The sequence below is a fragment of the Bolinopsis microptera genome, chromosome 1 (genome assembly GCF_026151205.1).
Source record: "Bolinopsis microptera isolate Bmic1 chromosome 1, MBARI_Bmic_1.0, whole genome shotgun sequence".
Classification (NCBI taxonomy): Eukaryota; Metazoa; Ctenophora; class Tentaculata; order Lobata; family Bolinopsidae; genus Bolinopsis; species Bolinopsis microptera.
Genome location: NC_087072.1, coordinates 20,459,142 through 20,473,693, shown reverse-complemented (window position 1 = coordinate 20,473,693; position 14,552 = coordinate 20,459,142). Strand labels below are relative to the sequence as shown.

Genomic DNA, 14,552 nt, shown 5'->3' with positions numbered 1-14,552 from the left:
GACTACTTATGACATTATGGTAAACAGATCATATACTAGCATTAATTATAACGTTGCATGAAGTCAACGATTACTATGTACTAATTAAATGTGGCATGTCAATTAATGCTAGTCGTAACTAATTGCATCCGTTATACCATTCTCATGATGTGTTTACCATCATGTCATAAGTAGTACGCGGACCAGTCCTCAGACTGGGTCAGGCTTCTTGGATACTGCCCGGAAATGTATTTATACGTTACGGGAGCAGTCCTAGAATTCTAAGATTCTATATCCAATAGACATTTTGTTTATAAACTTATGGCTAAAACCTGCCTGAATGAAGGCAGTGAAGCACTGTGCACTACAGAGGTTATAGTGTTTTACGGGACATATTTGGGCAACGGTATAGCACATGTAACAATGCTATCAAAATGTAAAATGTGGCCAACTTTTATTGTAATAGGTTCTTAGCGGAGAGAGGTAGAGATTGCCACGTGAGAAAATACAGTTTAGGTACTTATCACCAGGTACTTAAACTGAGGGTTTGTTAGCTTAGAACGATAACAGGTACACAATGTGCACATTGCAAAGTCATCTATCTTGTGAGTGGTCCATTATAGGCAAACACTGATGGAGGAGGAAATAGCCTCAAACAATAGGCTGTTATTCACTCGATTACTAACAAAATGTAAAGACCAGGATACTGTAACGAAATAAACTTTACAGATACGACAAAACTGATCCCACGGTCCAGGAACTAAAGATAAGAAGTTCGCATAAAAACACAAGATAAGAAGATGATAAGTAATAATCACGTGGTACAAATATTCACGTGGTACACACCTGGTACTCTACTTGAGAGCAGGGTGGCATAGCAGAGGGGTCCACTACAATGTGCCACCTTCTCTTGATCTCGTTCTGTTCCTGTTTCTTGATCCAGGGCAGCTCTTGGAATACTCCTGCAAATATTAAATGTTGTTCAGACCAAATTAACAGTATTTTGGTAACTGTGGTCGCGATCGGATTATGGAAACTGTGATAATGTGATGTGGTTTGTGTTTAATTGTAGCATTTTCGTTAAATATTCGTTGACTGTACCACACGAACAATAATCCATACGACTTTCAGTTCTTCATCATGACACATTGTGGGCGATACAGGAAATCCATAAAACGTTGTTAGGTACACATAGCTAAGAACTCAACACAAACGGAAGTAAGAGAAAAAACGATCAGCTCACGCACCATAGTTGCCAGTACAAATTAGGTGGTATAGGCACTAGGCACTATTAGATGCTTTGTTAAAGTTAAAGCGCTCATCATGGTATCAATAAGAAGCTGGCATCTATGGTTAACGTACGCAGCTTAACAACTTTATATCAGATACCATAAAACAAAATTCTGGAATTCAAAAAAATATTCAGGTGGAGGCTAGAAGGGTCTGTGGGTGTGTGAGCCAAAAGTTTTTCTTTTTCCTCAAAAACCACACTATAGAGCGTAGAATTCCCTGCAACACTGTTCAATCATCAACTGCTGAACCTGCAGCAGCTTCAGTGCATAAAAACTTAGACGACTATTTCACAATGACGGAAGTCCGTACTCCGGAGTTTATAATTCCGGAGTTCGAAGTTCGGGTTTTTAACCATGCACACACCCACTTACCCTCTAAATGATCTATGGCATCCAGTCGCATGTTCTGAACTTGATTTTCATGTTTAAATTTTTTGGAAAACAATACCTCCGATAGGCGTGGCAGAAGAGAATTTATTTGTCTCAATATGTTTAATAAAATGTGCTTATACAATTGAATGGCTTGGGGAAGTTGTCATACTACTTCAGTCAACTTTTACTTGAGACATGAACAAGACAAAGCGGTTGATTCATGAGGTATAATATGTATGTAATTAAGAAGAATTGTGTCTGCGTAACAATTAAAATGTTCAATAGAACCTATAATATCTTTAGCTTTATGACAATGCTTTATCAAGCTATTATAATATTACCAGGAGGAGATCAAAGCATACACCCGATAAATGAATGACAATACTGAGAATATTTGAAAATATGTAAGTAGATACACACACGCAAGAAACCAACCTTCAAGGAATTTCCTGAGAATGCTGAGATCGTGGTGGGACCTGACAGCCTGCTTCTGAGTATCGTCAAACTTCTCGATACAGCGAGCCAGCACAGCGTCAAACTTGCCGTACAGAGGGTCTGAGGGTACCAGACTCTCGTGCTTTGCTTTCAGCTCGTTTTTATCCGCCTGAAATAATCAACGTTTTTACCTCAAATAACACGGTAATCACACAAGGATGCCTCAGCACTATTGAAAGTAATATTTACCCTTCACCTGATGTATCCTCTCTTCTGATTTGTACGCGCTGCCGAGTTTTAGATAAAGGCCAATAAGCTCAACATAATGTCATCATCACAATACAAGGAAAGGTACCCAGTAATAGTTTTTGTTCGCGTAATTGGTTCGAGTGAAAGAGTAAAGAAAATTCAAGTTTGTTTTTTATTCCATAACATGTTGTCCTTCATAACTCCTGTGACTGGTGGTTGTTAGTCTGCAATGAACCAACAGAATTTGGATGCAGAACCGGCATGAATCGTAAAAGCGACCGTATCTTAGACCGTACAAACTCTCTGAAGCTGCTGATAGTGAAGATATAAACGTAGAAGTTCCAGAGAATGTTCAGATAAGCCATATTGAGGGATATTCTGCGGAAGACAGGATCTAGGTAACCCAAATATTTCTCAGTCACAAGGTAATCAGCAACCAGGTAGACAGCGTATTGTAAAGTTGATAAAAAGTGTACACTTGAGGTTAGCACCACGGTCAAGACACCTTGCCATCTCAAATCATTTCTCCGTCTAGTCATCCTTTTTGCCATAACCAGTAGAACAACAGTGCTCATGACAATGGTGATATTCAGGAAGCCCCCAGCTACAACTTTGACCCATTTCCATCCAGATGCAAGCTCACTGTATGTACAGTTATAAACTCGATAGTCGAAGTAGGAATGATTACGTGCTATGAGATTGTAAGCCGGATAAAAAAGACTCCAAGTCCAAATGATTGCTGCCACTTTGTGGGCCCTGAGTTTTGAGAGGGTGATTGAACGAAGGGGGTATCGCAATATAAACACCTTGCTGATTATCATAACACATAGAAGATATGCAGCAGCTCTATAACAGAGCCATGAAAGGGGAACACTGATATGGCAGAAATCGCCGAGAAACCATTTGTTTGCGATCTGGGATACTGTGCCTGGCAAGATGACGTAGGATATGGAAGTGATTATATCGGCAACAGCAATGTGTTGGATCAGGGCGACGATGAAGCGATTGAGGTTGATGGTATCGTACTTTATTGAGGCGATCAAGATGATGGAATTCCCAACTATGGAAGAAAAGAACAGGAAAATATGGTAGACTGTCGAACAGTACCTCTCCACCTCACTTGGAACTCCACGAACAGTCAGGTTATTTGACGATACCATGACTTTCTATCAGAAAACAAAAAACACAAATTTCATGTATGATACATAATACTATAATAACAACATTCGACAATTTTGCAATCTTATAATCTATTCCAGCTATTAATAGACCATTAGAAGCCAGACCAGGGAGGGAACCATATTATGTCTCCCGAAGTAACCACCTGGTTCTCTAATACTTACTTTAGGTAGAAACGTTGCCGATATTAAAGGGTAACCACCCACGTACCTCGAGAGTATTGATGTCATTCTGAATCTTCTCAACGTCCTCCAGACAAGACTTGAGAACAGCGAGGTCGTTAGTCCACTGAATGTTACTCAGACCTGTCCTCTTAGCATCCAGCTTCTCGCTCAGATCCTTGATCTTGTTCAGCAGAGAGTCCTCTGAATCCTTCATCTGAGGGGGTTGGGAGCTTGTAAGGAAAATCGGAGCAGGGACAGAGCATTATTAAATAGGTTGTTTTAGAAATTGCAAGATCAGACAGATAATTTGACAAATTGGCAAACGCAAACCCTATAAACGTTTCGTACGATTTTGGTGGAAGAAGTGGAGCGAGTCAACACGACTTTGTGCCCTCTAATCCATGTATGCGAAGACTTTAAGTTCGCCATTTAGAACGAGTACATACAACAACCGCAACAACGACTTAACGTATCGAAAAAAGTGGAAAAGTGCGTGTTTCGGTGTCTCTTACAAAAAGTACAAAACGACAGCCGATAATTAAGCGAAGTAATTTGTACGTTATTAATACTTACATGTTGAGATATGAAGGCTCGGTAGTCCTCAACAATCTGCTCAAACTCAGTGTTCTGCTCATCTATCAGAACTGCAATGGGAGTGATAGTATCCGTATCTGTAGCATACTGTGCCACCTCGTTATACTTCTTCGTGATGTTATCTAAATCTGCTGTGATCACGTCGATGAAACCGTCAATACGGTCACAGTCCCGCTTAATCTCGGGCTGGCTGGCATCCGGCCAAGTCTCCTTGCCTCGGCTCACTTCTCCAGCCAGCTGGCGGAGCTTCTCCTTGACTGAACCACAGTCAACACTTATCTTCTCTAGGTCTGAACCCTCGTTCTCTTTCCTGTAAGGGGGTGAGATAAGTTAATACGAAGTTACTAGTGTACACTGATATAGCGTACTGGGTTAACTTACACACTTTAATCTTCTCACGGACAAACTACAAACAACAAGGTACATTGTGCATTGTGCAATGTACATATTTACAAACAAGTTGGTTACATCTGCACATCAATGTAAACAAGGCACGGTTTGACTGAGGTATTTACTTGAGGAAAGACATTAGGAAGGAAGCAGCGACAAACATCGCTGACTGATAAGCAGTTCATGGACACGGTCAAGTCACAGCAGTGCAAAGAATGAACATCAACATCACTAAGCGCATCTACTGAACTAGGATGAAAAATAGTGTGCCCTGTGCACTCAGATAAGCAGATACATCTATACATATTTCAACGATCATTGGCCAATGGCCAAAGTTATTCTTGTTATTTCAAAGAAATCTGATACACGTTACAAGGTTACAAAGCCTTGATACCTTTAACTAAGCTACCTTTGGGTGACAAACACGTTTGTGACAATTCGGAATAGTAACAAAGCTGACTACCATCCGAATCTGAACATGATCTTGAAGAAGTATAACTCAAATTCAACCCTGATCTGTCTTAGCATGCCAATTTGTCAACACTCAACTTTACAGTTACAGGAGCTAAGATACGTATCCCCATTCTTTGAATTTGATTCACATTCTTCTATACCGATTACCAAAATATTTTCAGGGCACAATTTTTAGGTGTCCTGCTTCTCGAAGTGGAACAAACAACAGATCGTTCACAAATTAACACTAATCATGCTGAATAAAACCAAACAATTATCAAATCTTGTGAAAGTGTAAAAGATCGAAGCAAATTAACAAATAATGGAAGCCCTCACAGCAAATTATTGTACCATGCCGGTACATCGATCATACTGGTGGGTCTCAGCTTCTTAGCAGCTCGAACAGAGGCCTTCCTCAAACTCTTGGTTCTCTTGATCAGGGGTCTCCGAACCAGAGAGAACGAACTGGATCTAGAGGAACTGCTGGATCCAGACCCGGCTGCAGCTGCCGGCGGCGTCGCTATGTTTAGAGGCGCGAACCATGAGTTCATTTTTAGGGAGATAACAATAACAGAAAAACCTTCTGCCAGAAAGCGGCAATGGGAAACGAACAAACTAGAATATGTCAAGAATGTAAATCATCAGATATTGATCGGGTAATTGGATTGAAGTATTAGCCATAAGGTGATTTTGAGATGAAACAAGGTTATCGAACCAAGGGAGGTGAAAATATTCACTGATCTCTCTAGGAGTAGCAGTGTTGTTTGAGTATGAGTTCATTACAAATACAATCAGGACAAACAATAAGGTAACAAAAATATCGAAATATAATTATAAAAAGAGAAGGCTGACGTGATATTCCGATATCAGACACGCAGCATTCCATGTACAATTACGCAATGATAAGAAAAGAAGAAAGCTTCGACGGGAAGCACCTTAAATACGATGGTAGCTGGATTCTGATGTAAAAACACAACGTCGAAAGTTTACAAAGAAATCACAAAGGGAATCCAAGCCGCGATTTCGCTAATCGAGAAACTCTCGATCGGAACTGACACTGAACTCTGCAGTAATTGAAATTTTCAGGAGATCAAGCCCTACATTCCGAGCCGTATCATAGTTCTCAAGTTACTAATTCCGGGTATCAACAACAACACCTTACCATGTCTCCTGGGCCGCCAAACAAAACGTCACCACAAACACAGCACTGTCTCGCATGTACCAAACATGATGTGAACCGTGCAAACTTAAGCAGTTAAATGTAAGGTTCATACCCACACACTCACAGAAACATATCACCATTCTGCAACATTCCTGCAGCTTATAAAATCTAATGATCCACAAAGATAGACACACAGGCAAATTAACACTTACTTTTTAAGGAGATTTAGGAGTCTCTGTTCTCGTCCTTTCTTGGCGTTCAGCGCAATGTTGAAGCTCTCTGACAAATCTTTGGGAGTGAGCGCTTCGTCCGTGATGATCTTCAGTTGGTCCGAATCAGTTTTTGCTAAAAGGAAAAATGTGTTATGATAACATAATCAACTAGATACATGCATATTGAATACTGCTTATTATCCTTACTGTTTTCCATTAAATGTTCTATATTATATATAGTGGTCAGTGGCGAGTGGTCATGTTGGTCGATGTTTCAGTATAAGATGTTTTGGAGGGCAGTAGTTCCCACAGAGTTGGTCAGTAGTCGTTGGCAAGCGGTTGCAGTCGCGTGTTTGTTACTCCTCAAAGAAGTGGTAGTTGTTATTCTCTCGACACGTGTTAAGGCAGAGAAACTTGGTCTTTGATCCGGTAATTTCATTTTGTTGTTTAGTTGCCCTAAACTGAGTCCAGGTCGGTGTTAACGTCTGTGTTACAGTAGGTGTTAAAGTCTGTGATAACATTTTTACTTCCACATCCCATACCTTCAAGTTCTTTGTAAGCTTTAGCCAGCAAGTCAATCTCCTTATGCTTATCAGGCATCTGGTTGGCTCCGAACGCTCTCAGGGCGTCAATCTCAGCTTGTATCGTCTCTGTAGGTGAATCTGGTCCAGGGTTAGTAAACGGGTTTAACATGCTTCTCATTCCTGCTGCTAGTGTTACATGGGGCACGAGTATATCAGGGTACTCTGGTCACGTGCAGGAGAGGCTATCAAATAATAATCAAGCACAAAAATGTCCCAATTACCGGTGGAATGTACTTGGGATATGCTCCAAATTGTCAATAGTCATCATAATCTCAGACATGTAAATATATGGAGGCTATGCACAAAATATGTCAAATCATGCCCATGTAAATTGAAAATACCTATCATTAAATACCTATCAATAAACATTTCATTTATGAATGCAAATTGTGGCTGCCACGAGCCTTATGGCGGATGAAACAATGAAAGCAGACTATGAAAAATGCTTGATGCAGGATAGCAAGCATTGGGCAGCAACACAGACCTTACTGCTCAAACTCAGGATATAATACCCTCCAGGTACAATACTACAACAGTTCAATAGGGGCTAATCAGCTTATAATGGCTGGTTACTGCTTAAACTTTAAGTTAAGAGCTTTTATTTGGTATTATTGGTTTGGGGGCAGAACAAAGCAACATTCAGTATGCAACTGATGGTAATGAGTGAGCATGTTCCAAGGTTATCCACATCACTAATTTGGGCTAGGGAGGGTGAATTTTCTTTAAACAGGGATAGTTAAGTGTTGTGGAACTTGAAGTTCTAGTGAATGTGCATATTAAGTGCATATTAAGTGCATATTAATTGCATATTAAGTGCATATTGATTGCATGTTAATTGCATATTATGTGTATATTATGTTCATATTATGTGCATATTATGTGCATATTATGTGCATTGTGAAAATCATGTCAACATGGAACGTACCGACAGTGACGGGTAATGGGTCGGTGTCCCAACTGTTCTTCTTGTCTCCCAGGAACTGTTTAACTGCCCGAGCGTGGGTCGCATAGTCGTCTATTGTCGCAACCTGGTAAAGTTCAACTATCAGCACGTGGTATGCCAGGCATGGGTTATAGAAATATTCTTAACCCGGTACCCTTGTGGCCTGCACAAATTCTAACTGCACATCATCCACATTTGTTGTGGACAAACTGATATGAATCGAATCTGCACAACGTTTTATGTTGTCTGCACACTAAACTTTTATCAAGGCATGGCAGAGTACTAAAGAATTGAAATTAGCATCAATTCAACATTTCAATATAAAAGATCTATTGTGAAATACGTTATGGTAAGATTAATGTGTGTGACATTACTTCTTCAAATAGAGTACGTATCGTTCGCTCGATCATTTCGATGACTTCCTCGAATTTATCATCCATGACAACGCTCAAGAATGGGAAACCAGTAATGGGAACCAGTAAGTAACACGTTCAAATTGTGCTTATCGGCGATCAAATATTCAACTCATTTCCTCAGAAATACAGTTTACAAAGCAAACTCTAAACAGCTGACTAAAAGAATGGTCTTTAGTCACTACACTTCCAACGAAATTTAGGAACGAGGACGAATCGTCGGATACGGACAAAAGCTCCTATTGTTTTCGGAAATAGTGACAGATCCCAAGCATTGACACAGGCAGGCAACACATTGGTCACGAAAAAAGGGTGATTTGATAATATTGCTTCGAGATAATGAGTGTCGTGACTGGTTGGCTGATCACTAAAGGTATAAAAGGCTGGGTAAGTACGGGCGAGACCGCCACTCTTTGTTATGTACCTACCATTGTGCAGGGGATATTGAATGCTGGAAAAATTATGGGTATTTGTTCTTGGTATCTTGTTCTTTTGTCCTGAGTGTTTTTTAACCCGACCCGAAAGTACGCAACGTCTACCAATCGGAAACTATAAATACGTTTCCCATCCAATTGGTTTGAACCGCATTATATCACACGGTGATACAATATGTACTGTGAGCATTGAGCAAGTGCTAGGTTCATCGTTGCGCTAAGCGCTTCACTTTGTCGGAGGAATCGTTTGGTTTGTATTCCCTTGTGAAAGCGCAGAAGGGTTGATTAGTTCAACCGTCTTCAATTGAAACATACAAAAGCCGTTAATGAAAACTATGCAGGTTATTCCTTCTGCAACGCGGAAATTTGTTGAAAGCATTTCATATCATTCATTGCTGTTTCTCGTGCTTGGAGACAACTATTTCTCATTGGACTCCTTCAGCAGAATAGAGCTTCAAGAACAAGAAATAGCCACAGTATTACTATTATCTGCACGTGCAGGAATATTCAACAAAACACAACTCACATCTACATGGACTCCCAGATCAGGTAGTTTAGCAGTTAGAGCAGCAATGTACGTCATGATACTCTTCTCGTCAGGGCTATGGACTGTATCGTAGGGTTCCAGCAGCTGGTGCACCTCAAATCTCTCCTCTGCTACTGTAAATGCAAGCTCGTGTCGAGCGATTGGTTCCATCTCTTTGCACGCCTCAATGTCGATAGCGTCAGGAGCGTGGGCAGCAATCTACATGGGACATGGGTTAGGGTTGTGAAAAGGGGAGGAGTTTGTAAACCGAGATCTTATTTTTCTGACGACAATTTTCGTGCATCGCTATTTGTGGCCATGCAGACCAGACAACCTGTTTTAGTTACGAAATCCTGGAATGTGACCGCATAATAACCGTAATGATAACTTACCATCGCGCAGAAAGCCATTCCATCTTGGAATGATGAGGTGAAGTTGTGTGCTTTCGCGGGAGGATACCTGAAGGCATAGAGTCAGTCAAGAGAAACTACTTTACAGTATAAGCACACAATCACAATATATACTTAATAGCCTAATTAATCACACAACAGGTAACACATGACGTACTTTATATCACTCTCAACATGCAAACATATGCACAATTAATTTCACAAGGCTTTACAAAATCATAATCATGCCAGGATACACTTTACTTTCCCACAAAAGCGTGCTGGGTTTTAAAGCTATTTAATATAAAATGGAAGTTTATGGTATCGTTGGTTCAAGTTGCTCATTCTTCTATCGGCATCTTTCTCTCACAGCACAGTCGAACGGGTGTCATTAGAATATAGCATTCTTGCTTTCCAGTCACTCTAGTCACTCATTTTTCATTCTCAGTATTCTCACATCAGCACTATTCACAACTTTCACCGTTATCTCCCACTTCACCGCTCTCACACCATGACTAACCCGTTAGCCAGCTCGTCCGGATCAATGTACCCACTCTGATCATCATCATCATCAGCAGCTTCACTTATACTGCCCAGGTTAGGTTTGTGGTTACCGTTCCTCTTGCCCTTCATCCGCCACACTGTAGCCGCCTTCTTTGCGTGCATTATTCTGGATGAGCTGGTTCTTGAGAAGGGTGAGGTTTAGTGCTTCACTCGTGCTTCAAACAAACCGGCTTTTGGTGATTGTTAAGGTAGAAGTGAGGGTGAGGCGAGGGTGAAGTGAGGTCGAGGTAAAATTATTGAGATATAGAGGAGTTTGGGTGACCGTGTCGGTATTATCAGGGCATAAGAGTGGTTTTTAAGTAGGATCCAGCTGATCGGTTAGATTTGGCGATATGCGGTGATTGTGAGTAACATCAGACATGACAGCCACACTTTGTGCCACCAATAGACTAAGCATCTGGATGGAATGACGTGAGTTTAGTGAGTTTCTACGACTTTGTTACCTGAGGTGATTTGGATGGTTACTGAGAGCTAAACAAGATAGGATAAACATCCAGGTTAAAACCCCCAGCATAATCAGCTCATCGTGAGTCATGGTCAGGTAAACAACAGAGGGGACAAAATCTAGTTCCACACTTAAAGAATATAGGGCTTCGACTAATTACTGCTTCAAGTTTATTACAAGATACAATGGCGTTTACGATTTACACGAATGAAAATAATTGTATCACAAATTATTATCAATGTGCTCCTAAAGATAGTTTATCAATATGCTACTGTTCAGATAAGCAATACACCCACTCACCCGATCATGATAGATTGGTTACACTTAGCCAGGAGCAGGCTCTTCAACTTGCCACCTGTCACGTTTCCCATAGAAAGGTTCTGAAAGTTGGGGAAACGTTAGTCAACCCGAAAGGGTCTTAAGTATCCAAAAAACCTAAAAATACCCGAAATATCTAAAGATATGTCGAGGAATTTTGCCTTGTCATCTGTCCAAAATATTTGGACATTTGATATTGGATTAAGGAAACCATGCAGTAAAAACAGTTACCTCGAATTGATATCTGCAAATTATGGTCCATATGAGACCTAGGGTCAGCTTGTGATTTCCACTCAGGATATCTTCATTGCTGATGTTAACAAGTTTCACCTGAAAAAATATCGGTTAGATAAACTCTAGAAACTGCAGAGATTTAAGTGACAAAACTCTCTATTTTGGGTGTGATATCGGAGACAAATTATCGATTCATAATATTGTAATGGCAAGCTTAACGAATCATAACAGCCAAGTCAGTCATATTGTTGTCAATGTCAGAGTAACACCCACATATATCTTGTTGTTGTTAATCCATGACACAGCAGTCACATAGTGATCCTTCACAGTCACCACCCCATTAGAGCTCTCTAATCTCTCGGTCACTCTGTACGTCTTTACTTGAGATCTACACTGATTAGCTGTGTCTGAAGAGGTGAAACACTGCCGACTGAACTCCAGGGTTGGATACTGACGGTTATTGTCAGTTTTAGTAGTGTTTTGTTTTTCTGGTAGGCGGGAAGAGTTATTTCTAGTAGTTGCTGATCCCTCTGAGCGGGGAGTGGAGATTGTCTGATCTGGTTTTGGTGGGATGACGGTAGTTTTGGACCTGGTGCTAGGTGGAACCTCGCCAATAATCCTCCGGCACACTTCCTGACTAGGAATCCTGACACGCCGGTCGTATTTCACGAAGACAGCTGATGGTTTTAGCTCCTTCCCAAAGAGATACTCGAACAGTGTATCAGTAGGGAGACTGTTCCTTCTGACCACGTCTCTAGAGCAGGCAACTCGTGTAGGGATATCGTTTACTTGGAACACCTTCAATTCCTTCTCCAAAAAAATCTTCTTTTCGTAGGTACTGAGCTGTTGTTTTAGCATCTGATAGCACGTGTTCATGTACCGCTGTAACGAAGAAATTTCGTTCAAATTAGTGCAGTTGCTGACATCTTGAGATTTGAGCGGATTGTCGAGTTTTGGCTTTGGAGACGTAGCTTCCAACGATTTGCAACGTTGCTGAAGCTTCCGATATAGACTGATGAGCTTGTTGATTAGAAGTGATCTTGATTGTCCGTGAACATTTTCAGAAGCATGCCTGTAAGCATTATCAGCCACAGTCGAAGGATGAACAATGTGCTGATGTTTCTTCACTTTCCTCTTGACTCGTTTAAACTTTAAGGACCTTTTTCTGATGTACCTCAGTGGTTTTTGAGGGTGTTTAGGAGGTTTATCAAGCGGAAACCTCGACCTATCTGAACTGGAACTGAGAGGATGAGCAGGAAGATGATCTGAAGAAGTGATAGCAGGAGGTATGGAAGATAAGACAGGCTTAACTTCAGGGCTCGGTAGAGAGGTAGAGAGAGCAACAGACAGTTGAGCTGACAATGAAACAGTGTAGTTCATGTTGATCTGCTCTTTGTTTACCAACTGCCTGGGTAAAGTATGTGTGGGTACTTGGTGTGGAATGTTGTTCATTGTTTGTTTTTCTAGAGAGAGTTCAGAACTGGATTCTAACGTGTGGACGGAACAGTTCCTGGTTGAAGCAGGAGAGACAGCACCTTCCTCTGAGGCTGGGGTTGGAGTTCTGCTACTTACAGCGAGATTTGCTGAGTTTACATCCTCTCGTTTATACTTACCAGATCTGGAGATATCAGATATATCAGCCCCTAGATTACCCAGCGTGGAGACAATATCACTACAGATCTTCTGTATATCATGATCAGATAGAGGCAGGTAAGTGTCTCCTTTATCACCCTGTGCATCATGATGATAACCATTGGTTTGTGACGTCACTGTTATGACGTCATCACTATTCTGTGACGTCAATGCTGTTCCCTTGTCGTGAATGATTTGATAATCATCTTCCTCGGTTTTAAAACAAAGGTCATAACACTCGGGATTCTGGAGATTGAGATGGTTGTGTTTCGGAACAGCGTGAGAACTCTTTGAAGACAAAGCAGAGGACGAGGTGACCTTTTTATAAAGGGTTTGAGACAAAGCAGAGGACGAGGTGACCTTTTTATAAAGGGATTTCGGAGGTTTATCTGGAGATATGTAGTCCGTCAAACTTGTGGGTAGTTTCTCCAATCCAGGTTCAGGAGATGAAATTAGAGAGCTGGGTGATGGTAGAGAGCTGGGTGATGGTAGAGAGCCTATATCTGCTCCTGAGGGACGGTGTTTTGGGCGGCTCAGTTTCCTGCGTTTCATCTCACTCAACCAAGTAAAGGTTCTGTGAAACATGATGGTGATAACAAACGGCACAGGAGTGGGAGTAATAATTACAATTGGTAAAGGGAAATAGCTAACATAGGTATTCAACAAATGGCAGAAAGATCCGGCGATTATTGAAAAGATTGTTGTTTCTTGTACAACTACGTAATAAAGTGTACGGTGGTTTGTGGTTTCCTGAAATCTCAATGCGCATATTATCTACAGACTCGCTTGGCTGGACACAAACTTAAAAGCTCCATTATGCGGCTTTTAATTGGCCCAATTAAAAGCGTCTATACTGAAATCACGCACTACATACTCTGTCGAAAATAGACACCAGACGGCTTACATAGCATCATATTATACGAATAGTGACGGAACCCTCACAGAATCTAGCTGATCAAATTTCTACATCCAGATCTTGATGACTTCTAACATACTGAACAACTGTCAATCGGAACAAGAAGATGAAATATTAACATTTGTTACATGCACTAGATGCACTACGTGCACTAGATGCGTGTAGTGCCTCTGAGCTCAGTGTAGTTTACAGAGTTAAAGAAACTGTCTACAGGAACAGAGAGGTCTCGTTAAAGGAGTAACTGAGTGTTTAATTGGGCCCATCAGCTTCCTGTAGACCAGGCAGTCCTGCAGACTATGAGTGTTAATATTGTTAACTGCTGAACTACTGAACTATCCTATAGTGAGGAAGTTATTATTTGTAGTATCTCAGAGGTAATTGCTCTCTGATAATACTAATAGCCTGGAAGTGATCACAAAACATCGCAAGAGTTCCTAAACAGTGAGCTATTTCCTTACACAATAAGGATGTTTATAAACAGTGGTAAAGTCCTCGGAACACAAGACAGCGGAACAGTTTATTTAGAGTGATCTAGCTCTTAGGCAGTTCCTTATGATAACTTGGCAGACGCAGAGAAGACGAAGGTGAGCTGCTATCTAGTGCTCCAGCAATAATAGTACACTAGGCTACACAGTACACTGCGCTAGTTCAACCATAAAGCTGCATTAAGCAA

The 14,552-nt window shown here is 40.9% G+C and overlaps 1 protein-coding gene across 1 annotated transcript in view; it reads right to left on the bottom strand.

Annotated features, from left to right (window-relative positions):
* Positions 1-14,552, bottom strand: part of LOC134824018 (uncharacterized) — a 146,360-nt gene that overhangs the window by 84,177 nt on the left and 47,631 nt on the right. The window contains exons 5-16 of the mRNA XM_063835711.1: positions 11,329-11,427; positions 11,080-11,159; positions 10,291-10,455; positions 9,774-9,840; positions 9,382-9,600; positions 7,991-8,093; positions 7,024-7,143; positions 6,482-6,614; positions 4,244-4,574; positions 3,717-3,884; positions 2,079-2,247; positions 826-941 (exon numbers count right to left, since the gene is read on the bottom strand). Of these exons, the coding sequence (XP_063691781.1) occupies positions 826-941; positions 2,079-2,247; positions 3,717-3,884; positions 4,244-4,574; positions 6,482-6,614; positions 7,024-7,143; positions 7,991-8,093; positions 9,382-9,600; positions 9,774-9,840; positions 10,291-10,455; positions 11,080-11,159; positions 11,329-11,427 (1,770 nt within the window). The remainder of the gene's footprint in view (positions 1-825; positions 942-2,078; positions 2,248-3,716; positions 3,885-4,243; positions 4,575-6,481; positions 6,615-7,023; positions 7,144-7,990; positions 8,094-9,381; positions 9,601-9,773; positions 9,841-10,290; positions 10,456-11,079; positions 11,160-11,328; positions 11,428-14,552) is intronic.